We start from the raw sequence: 12,266 nt of genomic DNA, 5'->3' as shown, positions 1-12,266 counted from the left end.
TGTGTGGGGGAAAATTTCCTTTCAAGGCCCTTACACTGCTCTTAGATTTCCACTATTAAGTCTTTGCATACAGCACTGATAATCACAGCTTTAGAATAATGAAGTGACACACATGAGAAGGTTTTTGATGGTTTCCAACATTTCTCTTTACTGATAAGATGCAATTGATTAGTTCTTTATAGCTGATGTATTCTCTTTTAAGGTGGTACAAGTACTTTATAGTAATAATGTGACTTTTTTCAGTCTTTCTTAATTCAAAAGTCAAAGCCAGTTTATTAATTTATTTTAGTTATTGACTTTTCATATTCTCTCTCATGTTCAAGATTGTTAAAGCAATTCAATTTACTTCTTAAGTTGATTTAAATCTCCCTTCCCATTGGATACAGAGCAAGTTAATGGCCTCCCTCCCAAGGCAGATGATGTATCCCAGGCCCGGCGCGACCAGGTGTGCATACTGTGCATTTGCATGGGGCGGCACACCCAGGGCTGGGGTAAGGGGATCAGGCGCTCTAGGCACCTTCTGCCTTGTGCCATATCCCGGTCATGCGCCCCCGTCACGCCGCCAGCCTGATCTCAGCCCTGATCGTGCTGGGCTGTGAGCAGGTTGGGTGCTGCTCGTGGTCACGCCTCTACCCCCAATCTCGGCTCCGATTGTGCTGGGCCACAAGCAGCTCAAACTCTATTCCTCTTCCTTGCTGCCGTTCGCAGCTGGCGGCCCCACAAGACTTGCACCCTCTAATGGTCAGTGCCCTAGGCCCGGGACTAGTTTGCCTAGTGGTTCTGCCAACCCTGGGCACACCCGAGGGAGACAGCGAACTGGAGGCAGCAGGAGATGCTGCAGGGGGCCACTGGCAGCTGAAGAAGGAGAAAGGCTGCAAGCCGCTGGTGCTCAAGCCGCCATCAGCCGGAGAGGTCCGCATGCATGCACAGCTTCCGTTCTCCCCTCCCCCCCAATCTGGAAGGCCATTGGGCCGTACGGCCTAAAGACAACAGAAGGCCCGCGAGCCATGGTGGGTCTCATCCCACTATGGCTCAAAGACAACAGGAGGTCATGTGTGTATGTGTGTGAGTAACTGAGAGCATGTGTGTATCTGAGAGCCTGTGTGTTTGTGCATGTGTGTGTCTGCATGAGAGACAGTGTGTGTGTGTGTACATGTGTGTCTGTATGAAAGTTTATGTGTGTGTCTATGTGCCTGTGAATGTGTCTGTGTGAGAGCCTGTGTGTATGTTTGTGTGCCTGTGAGAGCCCATGTGTCACGTATAGGCTCTCACAGGCACGCACACACACACACACACACACACAATGTATCTGTGAAAGAGAGGGAGCCTGAATATGTTAGAGAGAGGGAGTGTGTGAGAGAATGTCTGTGTTACTGTGCCATGTGTGTGAGAGAGAAGATAAAATTTGGGCGCCCCTACCTCCCCCAATCCACGACAATCTCAGGGTGACTGGAAATCAGATCCCAGGTACAGAGAGCAGGAGATTTGTTTTAATCCTTATTAGTTTTAATTACTGGGTGTAATTTGATGATTCTGCTCTTTTGAAATATTTAATTTTTGGGGGGGAATAGAACAATATGTAATTATTGGATTTTTTATTCATCAGATGTTTTGAAATATTTTATTGGTGTTTAGGAAATTTGGAATATTCTATTCATTAACTGGTTTTCAATATTCTTTTTATGAATATGATTTTACTGTTGTGATCAACATCTTTTATTTCTTAATTTTATTATTTGTTTTATGAAGAATGGTAATGTTTCTGGTTTTCCATTGTTGCTCTGCATACAGAGGCTGTCTTGTTGTGGGTTCCATTTTAGTTCTTCTCAGCGTGTTTCTGTTTATACTTCTGATCTCTTTATTCTGTATTTGGTCAGGGTCTCTCTGTGTTCTGCATATGTGACTGAGGTAAGGTATTTTCCTAGCATGTAATTCCTGTGTAGGGACCTATAGCAGCCTGGTTTCTAATAAGAGTTTTATTGGTGTGCCAGAGCCTGGTGTAATATGTGCAGTGTTGCCTTTTCATAAATAAGGTTGTTAGGATTGTTTTGATATGGGAGGTTTACTATATTCTAATGGTAATTCTGTTTGTTCATGGCTGAGGGCCAAACTCTCACATAACTCGCATTGCAAAAAGTCTAATTCCATAGGGCCACCAAGTGTCTTTTTTGCAGAGTTTTCTGGTTGGCACCACAGCAGTGCATGTAAATATAATATGCATGCGGTAAGTGATATTATTGCCTCAGCAGACTGTACTCTTGAATGTTCTTTTTCATGTAAAATGTATTATAAATGCATAATTTAATTGTGTGTGTCTGTAAAGGATGTGGGGGTGTGTGGGGTGGTGTGCGTGCAAGGCTGTAAGGTTTGCCATGGGTACCTAATACCCTTCCCTATCTATGAGTTCTGGGGTGAGGGGGAGTGTCACTTTTTAAAAATAAAGATTGCAGGACGGAGCTGGGCTTTATTTGATAGGTCCGGGACAGGCATTAAATGAATCGGGGTGGGGGAAGCATAGTAATATTTTGCACAAGGCAACAAAAAAGCTAGCGCCAACCCTGATGTAGCCTTTGATGGAATTTATATTACATAGCCACTTTAGCTCCTTGTGGTTTTCTGCTTCATTTCCTCACTGCACCTGAAAGTCCTTCTCCAGCTCACTATCATGATACCAGAAACTCCTCTTCTCCTTATGTATTGTAGAGGTTCATGGGCCTGGTTGGGATCCATGAACTCTGACTCCTTTCTCCCCTTCCTCACCCTAGGATGGCTGAAAGTCATGATGATCTCAGATCCGTTTTGCGTGCACTGAACCTCTCCCCGTTGATTGTAGAGCAAAAACGAGATTAACTTAACTGAGGAACTCCAAAACTTAAATAATTTAATTAAAGACTTTAAGATGGATTGGGAGGGTGTGAAGAAACTCCCATCCATGGAGACAGAAGTTAATCAACAGAAAAATTAGAGAACAGCACAGAACATTCTGCCTCTTCAAAATCAACAGGGAAATCCACAAGACAAAATGGTGCACAGGCTCTGTGCCAGAGGGACAAACCATTCACCAGCTTCCACAGGGGGGAGCTGCAAACCCACAATGTTATCCTAGGTGTCTCTCTCACACCAATTGGTATTTTCCTTTACCTAACTCTAGTAGGGTACTAATAGGATCCCTGACTAGTGATAATGAACCCCCCTAGCACTATAGCAACCAGCACTAGCGATAATGAACCACACAGAACTACAGTGACCACCAGCACTGGTAATAACCCCACAGCACTATTGATAATGAACTCTGTAGTGTGCTAACGGTATGGTGCTCGCAGGTACTTTGTATCTATGTGCTTGCACGCTTGCTTCGAAGGGACACTCCCCAAAATGTTTTCCTTTATAGAGTGGAGGAGTAGCCTAGTGCTTAGAGCGTTGGCCGTGAACCAGGGAAATGAGGGTTCACGTCCGGCTGACACACCTTGGGTAAGTCACTTTACCCTCTATTGCTTCAGGTGCAAAGTTAGGGGTCATTCACTAAAGGCTTTCTCAGGGCCGGGGGAAGCACTAGCTGATGACCTAGGCCTGGGCCTAGGGCGCTGACCATTATGGGGCACGAGCCAATTGGGGGGGGTCACGATCACCGCCCAACCTGCTTGCAGTTCAGAAAACTGAGAACGAGAGAGTTGGGACCGAGACAGGGGGAGGGGGGGTGTGTGTGACCGGGGGGGGGGGGAGGGGCAGCGGGCACAAGGCAGAAGGTGCCTAGGGCGCATAATCCCCTTGCACCTGCCCTGGGCTTTCTCCATTCTGTGTCTATGGGAGAAAATGCTCCGTAAATGAGGCTCTTAGATTGTGAGCTCTCTGGGAATAGGGAAGAATTTATGTTACCTGCACGCAATCTGCTTTGAAGTGGTTGCAAGGCAGAATAAAAAACAAATAAATCACAGGCAGGTGGCAGACCCACCAGCCAGCCCTTCTGTACCCATGCTCTCTGCACCCATATTAGAGCAGCTGCAAAGCACGCCTGGTGATTTAACAGCGCCACTGTGCACGGACTTCTCCCCACCACCATCATTTTGTGCCAATGCTTACAGCCACATGCAAAGTGGGGGAGGGGAGGAGGGAGGGGTTTACGCCCGCATAATTGCATCTGGATGTTCAGTGGGACCTAACCACATAAGTGTTCCCCCGAATATCCGGCCAACGTTATCCAGATAACTAGGCTTGCTATTTGAACGCATGTAGTTGTTAAGTGCTCCATACGGCTCTATCCGGCTCCATGTGTTGGCCCACCCTTGTCCCTCTGCGTCCGGGGTAATTCCTTTCATAAAGTTACCTGAAGGAAGGGGGATATATTTAAAGGGTGAAAGCTGATTTCACCCCATCAATCTTTTGTAAAGAATGGCAGATCTACAACTCCCCATTAAATGAAGAGAAATAAAACAAAATACATTTCACTGGGCATTGCATCTTCAGACAGTTTTGATTGTTACAAGTATCAAAACCTCCCAAAGTTATCCAGTGAGAGAAACGAATGAGGACAGACCCCCATGGCGCTCCCATCTCCAACCCCGCAATATTTATTTGCGTGTGCGAGAAGTTAAGTTTACTTATATGTGAAATTATTTCAAAGGAATTCATTTGAAAGGGAACAAAAGGAAAAAAAATAAATAAACAGAGGGAAAGACGAAACTTGAGAGGCAGAGGGGGTCTGAATTCTTTGCTAACATGAAAGAATAATTATTAGACAAGATGAAAAATAAAGGCACGAGGGGACTGCGCTTCCAAGACAGAGGCTGTTAAGCCACGGGTCTCTATCAGCGGCGGCCTGTCAGGGAGGACTGGAGCCGCGATCTTTAGGATTTAGGATAAAATACACGCCTCCCGGGACAATTAAACTCTAATGGGGAAAAAATCGTTAAAATATAAGCGAGAACGCAGGAACTGACCTTCTGCTCCACTCATCGAATGGCCTGAGGTGCGACGGGAGAGCCCTCACAGCGAGCAGGCGGTTGGCACGGGAAGCGGCGGTTGAACGCGTGTGTGCGTGTGGCCGTTTCTGGAATGCGTTTGAATAGCAAGGATTCCCGCCGCGCCGCCCCGTCCGCCCTGAGATCCAGCCTCTGGGGCTTTTACCTCTGCTTCCTTGCTTTTGAAGCACTTGAGCTGGGATTTTTTTTTTTCTAGGTCTTCGGCCCGGGTGGCTAGTGGCAGTTTGCAGAGTGGGCCAGCCCAACAGGTCAGCCATTTGTGGTACTTGGGATCCTGAAGCTGGAAAGCAATTAGCATAAGAAGACGCGTGGCAAAAACCTGACCAGTGTAGTAGCCGGATGGAAGGGCACAGGAGAATTCTTATTCCTGGACCTGACGGCAGTAAAGGTGAGAGGCAGGCCTGGGCCTTGCGCAGCCAACGTTTTCTGCTCAGGGTGGGGGGCCCACAGCCACACGGGAACAGATGACAGATCCCTTTCTCACGCAGCTCACATGGGACCCACCGCCCCCTCCCCAATGTTATCAGCTTTGAGAGAAATCACTCCTTCCCTCCACTCCTCATGAACATTATGGTTTTTGGTTTAATTATTATGTTGAGTTGTGAATTTTAAATTGTTGCTATTTGTCTGAAGCATTTGAGTTTTCTAATGGTAAAGGCATATATATATTTGCATGCTTATATATATATATATATATATATATATAAACATTTTCTCCTATCCTTCCCAGCATTTCCGCTGTCCTGGTGTAGCCCAGGTCCAAATTTTGGGACTGCAGGTGTATTCTTTATGGTAGAGGTTAAGTGTAGGTGGTTCTGCAGTACAGGACAGCGCTCGATTGTCTCTATGCCTTTAAGCGAGTGTTTTGGGTGAGCTCACCTCTAGTGGGATGATAGCCCTGTATGTCTGAGTTTCTGAGTGTATGTGCACGTTGGCATCCTAAGGTGACTTGAAAGAGGTAGCTTCCTTTTTACCATGGCATGCCTAGTCTCTCCTCAAGAGCTCTTCAAAGCAGAATGGACACAGCCAGCTACCAGACTTGTTTCCTACCAGGAGTAATCCTGTGCTGATGGACTCAGGGCTCATGAGTGAGTAATACAGGGCTTCTCAAACAGTGGGTCAGGACTGCAAAAGGGACCGCAAATGCCTCAAATAGCAGCACTGTCTAGGCAGCAAGAACATTTTTAGTACAGGAAGTCAGCATGGGGCCTGAGAGCCAGCATGCGCTCACAGGTCCTGCCCTTGCTTGAGCTTCTGTAATAACAGGAAGCCCTGAGCAAGGAGGGATGGGGACCTCTGCAGGGCTGGCAAGCTTGCCTGGTTCACAGGCCCTGTGGCTGATTTTCATTACTAATGCTGCTGCCAGTTGCAGATCGAGCTTAAGATCAGCCATGAGGGGACAGGAGGGATGAGTGTGTACAAGTGGAGATTGCCACAACTCCTCTCTCCTCACCCAACACTGAACCTACCTGAGAGAAAAAGGTTGCCCCTGTCAATAACCTGCCCTCTCTACTCAACAGTTGTCATACACCTATGGCCTGGGGCCCAAAGGAAAATGTCGTTGCTGACCCCAGCCAGGGGATGTTTAAAGGGAGGGATCAGACGTAGAAGGGGTTTGAGGGTTGGATCAGCTGGAAAGGGATTGGTTTTGGAGAGTGATAGAGGGGGTAACTAAAGAAGATTGACCAGGGATGTAAAGAGCTGAGAGGTGAGATGGAATCACTTGGGAGGGGTTTGAGAGAAAGGTTGGAAGGAAGGAGTTCACAGAGAGGAGATTAGGGATGAGAATGAGGAGGGGATGGGGTGAGAGGGAGGGGCTGACAGATGGTCAGCTAGGGTATGTGAAAAAGGGTAGGGAGGGAGTGGACTGGGGAGGTGAGAGGGTATCAACTGGAGGGGCGGAGGTCGAGAGAAGGAATATGCAAGAGGGGAGGAGATTAAGAGACGAGGTCCTCTAGAGAATCCACTAGAGAGGGTGGTGGTTGATAGAGGAGATCCGCTGGAGAGCAGGGATTGTTGGAAGGGGAATGCACATTGCACACCTGCTAATTTGTTTTGGTCATCAGCTGAGATCATGTGAATGTTCAAGTGCAAAATGGGGTCAACATTGGATAAAGCGTTTGGGAAACCCTGGAGTAGTATCTGATTTATCAGGGGGATGTTTTTCCTATTTTTGCTAAAGCTAAGGGGGCCCTAATTGTTTTGTTGCTATCAGGATTTCAGATCTGTTGTTTCCAAAGCTGAAGGTCAGTAGTTCTACTGTTAGGATCCTGATTCATATTGGGCTTTTTTTTTTTTTTAGGTTATTTACTGATGGTGCCCCGGAAGAAGAAAATAAAAATGTGATAAACTGGAACCATTCAGCCTTTGTATGAGTCTTCCTTTGTTGGATCCCAGAGTTATGGGTTTCATGCAGCAGAGACAACCAAAGGAATGTTTGAAGGGGAGAGCAAACGTTTTATTAGGGGGACAGTTAGATAATCACAGACACTGCCATTACTAGCAACAGTAACATGGGATAGGCTTAGTGTTTGGGTACTTGCCAGGTTCTTGTGGCCTGGTTTGGCCTCTGTTGGAAACAGGATTCAGGGCTTGATGGACCCTTGGTCTGACCCATCTTGGCAATTTCTTATGTTCTTAGGAAGGTGAAATTTAAACTAACCTGTTAATTTTCCTTTCCTTTAGTTCTGTCAGACCAGCCCAGACAAGTGGGCTTTGCCCTTCTATCGGCAGATGGAGATGGAGGAACTCATAGCTGACAGACCTTCCCCTATAAAGGTCTGGTGCAGCCTTCAGCTACTCAATATCCTATGAATTGAATGTCGGTATAAAAAAAGCAAATAAATAAATAAATAAATATGTCAAAGCTAAGACAACTGAAGGCAATTGGTTTTTTTGGTTTCCAAATCACCGCTACAACCAAAACTTGATACAGGCAAAAAACTTCTCGCCATGGTTATTAATTCAGGAATAAAAATCTCTATACCAAGCTCACAATTAGGCCAGCCTGCTTTCAGAATGGGCAAGAACATACTCACTGTTAGATTTCTGAAGCTATCAGACTGAGAGGCCTGGGTGGCCACTGCTTCCTTGGGTGGGTTCTGGACAGGTCTGGAAGGACTAAATGAAAGGAAATTTTCACCTTTCTTATTGTCCATACCAGACTAGTCCAGACAAGGGGGATGTACCAACACTCTATACAGAATGGGTGGGAGGAAGTTATGATAGCTCTTCCTTACCCACACTGCGGTGGTTAGAGCAGGGATGCAATGAAGGCAAGGGAAAGACAGATTCTGACTCTGCCTACAAGAACTCCTGTGCCCTCATCAAGTGGGTTAATTGATCCTCTGAGACCTTCAAACTCTTCTGGAGTGGGCCAAAGTGCTCCTTTCCTTGATTTCTCCTGAAAGTGATGCCTTAGAAATCACTGTAGTTTTACAAGACACATTAATAGACCAAAGACCTATGTAAGAAGAAACTGGTCATCTACAAGCATCTCAAAACTAATTTACAATGGACTTAAAATGGCCAGCTCTGTCCTGGCCTACATTATCAGACTTTCTCACCATCATGTGAGAAAAGCCCAATTCCAACAGAAGTGAAACGTCCCCCTCCAAAAAAGGAGTGAATTGGGCACAGAGATACCCTTTCTGTTAAAATTACCAAAGGACTCTTTGGTAATTTACCAACTCCCCTCTTACCAATAAGGCTCATGCCTATGGCATGAAAGAACTAAGAAGAGACTCAAGATCTATTCCTTGCAGGAGGCAACTGTGAAAACCACCCACTCAGGCTCCTTATAACCTCCTCAGTGAGAGGGGAAGATAGCCCTGCAGCACCTTGCTACTGAATATCCCTGAGAGGAGAGTGAATTGAGTGAGACGCGATTACCAAAGGACTGAATTCCATTGAGGAAGGGGTGCCAGATCCTTCAAAACTAAGCTCGTTTTCAAGTCAAGGAGATCTCCCACAATGGAGGAATTGTATTCTTGACTCCTCTGAAGAAAGTATATATCTGAGAGAATCTGAGAAAGAATCTGAGAAAGAATCTGAGAGAGTAGCAAGAGAGATTTTGTTGCGGGAATGGACTTTTGGGCTGAGGGGGAGTTGGCGCTACCTGCAGGGAGGAGCCCTGCAGGTTCCCACCATCAGCAGGTGGAGCTGACTGGAGCAGAAGCTCAACTGAAGTTTCATCAATACCATCCCTCATTCCCCTTAGGTTGAGCCCTCAGGTGCTGGGGCTGGCTGGACTTAGGCGCAGGCCTCTGGGCAAGTGAAAGTCCATCAAGACAAGGGTGCAATGGGCCAGCACAGGAAGAACAAGCAGAGTCAGGTTCAAGCTGAGGTCTAGGCAGGCAGAATACAGGTGACGTCTTGGTTCCGGCAAGGTCTGGGCAGGCGGAGTTCAGTCAGAAGCAAGAGCAGGCTGAATCAGGAGCAGGCGGAGATCAAGTAGCGTTGAGGTCCAAGTCAAGGTCGAGCCAGAAGAAGAAGCCAGGAGCTAGTCCAAGATCAAAGCCAGAAGTTGAATCCAAGAAACAAGGGACGAAGAATGGCAAAGAAGACAAGGGACCAGAGGAGCAAGATGAGACATTGAAGACAGACGAAGAAGGAACTGACTAAGAAGGCAGGAACTCAGAAGTCAACAGGACTGAATGGACGCAGGAACACACAACACAACCAGGAATCAGGAACAGGAATGCGGAGGCAACGCACTTTTCAAGACCAGATGACATATTGCCGAGGCATTGGAGGAATGTCCTTGGAGGCCTTAAATACCCTGGAGGCTGTGATGTCATCAGGAGCTGCTCCCGCAGGATTCCTGCCACTGCCCTTTAAATTGGAGGAGATCAGCACACACGCACCCTAAGGGTGTTTGGGCCTTGAGGTCCTGGCGTCCCGCCACACAGGAGAGTGGCAGGTCCTCTCACCATGATTGGAAGAGGCAGTCAACGCGGAGGACAGGGGAAAACCATGCCTTGCCGGGGTGGGGGGAATGACCCCAGTCAGGAGTCAGAGGTGACAGGCCCAGGCTGAAGGTAAGTGTAGCTGGCCATGGGGTGAGCCCATGGTCCACCGAGCATAACAGATTCTGTGACTGTGTCTCTCGCCACAAGCCAGGTCCAATCTCTGCCCCTCTATGAGATCTGTGAGTAATGCCTTCATTCCAATCTCCTCTGGTGGAAGGATAAGACTGAGGGAAATATAGTTTCCTCCTGAAAACTGACTTCACTCAAAACTCTCAGGTCTGCTACATGTTCCTCTTTCACACCACCAAAGGCTGTAACCCCTGATAAGTATCATCACTATGTAGCCTGGTTTTCTTAACAACCAAGGTTGTAACAGAATGGAAAGGATCTTCTAGGGAAGAATCCTGTGACTAGGGGAAAGGTTAAAGGAACACCCATGATTGCTCCTTCAGAATTCAGTTCAGGGGCTGTCCAAGCTTCTGGCGGAAACACACGATAAAGACTGGATAACCAAACCCCTGTCTCTTGCGTTCCTTTTTTGGCTGATGAACTTGCTCATTCTGGAGCTTCACCAGGCTGATCTGAAATCCACTCACAGAAGTGCTTAACCAGATCACTAGTAAGGCAAACGCCACCTACTGGGTCCTTACACTTCAGAGTCTCAAAAGTGTCAAATCAAAACATTTGTCTGTACAATGACTGTGTTTGCCATGTGAGCTGCTGTTAGGTCCTGCAGGGAAACTCCATTCCAGATTTAGTCCGATTCACTTTCTAGGGTACGTGAGGATTGCTAGTTCCCTCTGTTTACATCAGCTAATGGTATTATATTGGTCACTACCACCTGGGCTGCATTCTGAGCTAGAAACCAGGCCCTCGGCCTAGACCTGGACCTGTTGGTTCTCTACTAGTTTGATTCTTCTCCACACTTTAGCTGTCCAGTATCACAACTCCCCTCTTACCAATAAGGATCATGCCTATGGCGTCAAAGAACTATGAAGAGACTCAAGATCTATTCCTTGCAGGAGGCAACTGTGAAAACCACCCGTTCAGGCTCCTTATAACCTCCTCAGAGAGAAAGGAAGATAGCCCTGCAGCACCTTGCTACTGAATATCCCTGAGAGGAGAGTGAATCGAGAGAGATGCACATAGGTCTGTACCTACAGTACAATATTCAGGTCCATGTAGAACGGACCATACTAATAAGAACATAAGAATTGCCATATTGGGTCAGACCGAGAGTCCATCAAGCCCAGTATCCTGTTTCGAATAGTAGCCAATCCAGATCACAAGTTCCTGGCAGGATCCCAAACAATAGATAGATCTAATGCCGCTAACACCCATGGATAAGTAATGGATTTCCACAAGTCTATCTGGTTAATAACAATTTAGGGACTTCTCCTCCAAGAGTTTGTCTAGACCTTTTTTAAACCCAGCTATGCTAACTGGGCCGGATTTTAAAAGCCCTGGGCGCGTAAATCCAGCCGGATTTACACGCGCAGCGCACTCACGCGCCTATTTTGCACGAACGCCTGGTGCGCGAACAAAAGTACGCGCTTACGTAAATTTATAAAATCTACCCCACTGCCTTTATCACATCCTCCAGCAATGTATTTCAGAGCTTGTGTGTTAAGTGAAAAAGAATTTTCTACGATTTGTTTTAAATGCGCTACTTACTAACTTCATGGAGTGTGCCCTAGTTTTTTAATTTTTTGAAAGAGTAAATAACCAATTCACATTTACCCGTTGTATTCCTCTCATGATTTTATAGACCTCTATCACATCCCCCCTCAGCTGAACAGCCGTAACCTCTTTATCCTTTCCTCATAAGGGAACCATTCCATCTTCTTTATCATTTTGGTAGTCCTTCTCTGTACCTTTTCCAGTTCAACTATACCTTTTTTGAGATGTGGAGACAAGAATTGCACACAGTACTCTAGGTGCTGTCTCACCATGGAGCGATACAGAGGCATTATGATATTCTCTGTTTTATTCTCCATTCTTTTCCTAATAATTCCTAACATTCTGTTTGGGTTTTTTTTTACCTCCCCTACATACTTGAGCCAAGGATTTCAAAGAATTATCCTTGATGATTCCCAGATCATTTTCCTGTTTAGTAACCTAATATGGAACCTAATATTGTTTAACTACAATGTGGTTACTATTCCTCATGTGCATCATTTTGCACTTGTCCACATTAAATTTCATCTGCCATTTAAATGCCCAGTCTCACAAGGTTCTCCTGCAATTTCTCAAAATCTGCTTGTGATTTAAGTACTCAGAATAATTTTGTCAACTGTAAATGTGATCAACTCATTTA

At 46.2% G+C, this 12,266-nt stretch overlaps 1 protein-coding gene across 1 annotated transcript in view; it reads right to left on the bottom strand.

Moving 5' to 3' along the window:
* LOC115073899 (glycylpeptide N-tetradecanoyltransferase 1-like) overlaps positions 1-5,043 on the bottom strand; it is a 46,653-nt gene extending 41,610 nt beyond the window's left edge. The window contains exon 1 of the mRNA XM_029572839.1: positions 4,938-5,043. Within this exon, the coding sequence (XP_029428699.1) occupies positions 4,938-4,953 (16 nt within the window). The 5' untranslated portion in view covers positions 4,954-5,043. The remainder of the gene's footprint in view (positions 1-4,937) is intronic.
* Between the last annotated feature and the right edge of the window lie 7,223 nt (positions 5,044-12,266).

This window comes from Rhinatrema bivittatum, chromosome 12 (genome assembly GCF_901001135.1).
Source record: "Rhinatrema bivittatum chromosome 12, aRhiBiv1.1, whole genome shotgun sequence".
NCBI lineage: Eukaryota > Metazoa > Chordata > Amphibia > Gymnophiona > Rhinatrematidae > Rhinatrema > Rhinatrema bivittatum.
The sequence above is the reverse complement of the archived record's forward strand: the minus strand, read 5'-3'. Positions and strand labels throughout refer to the sequence as shown.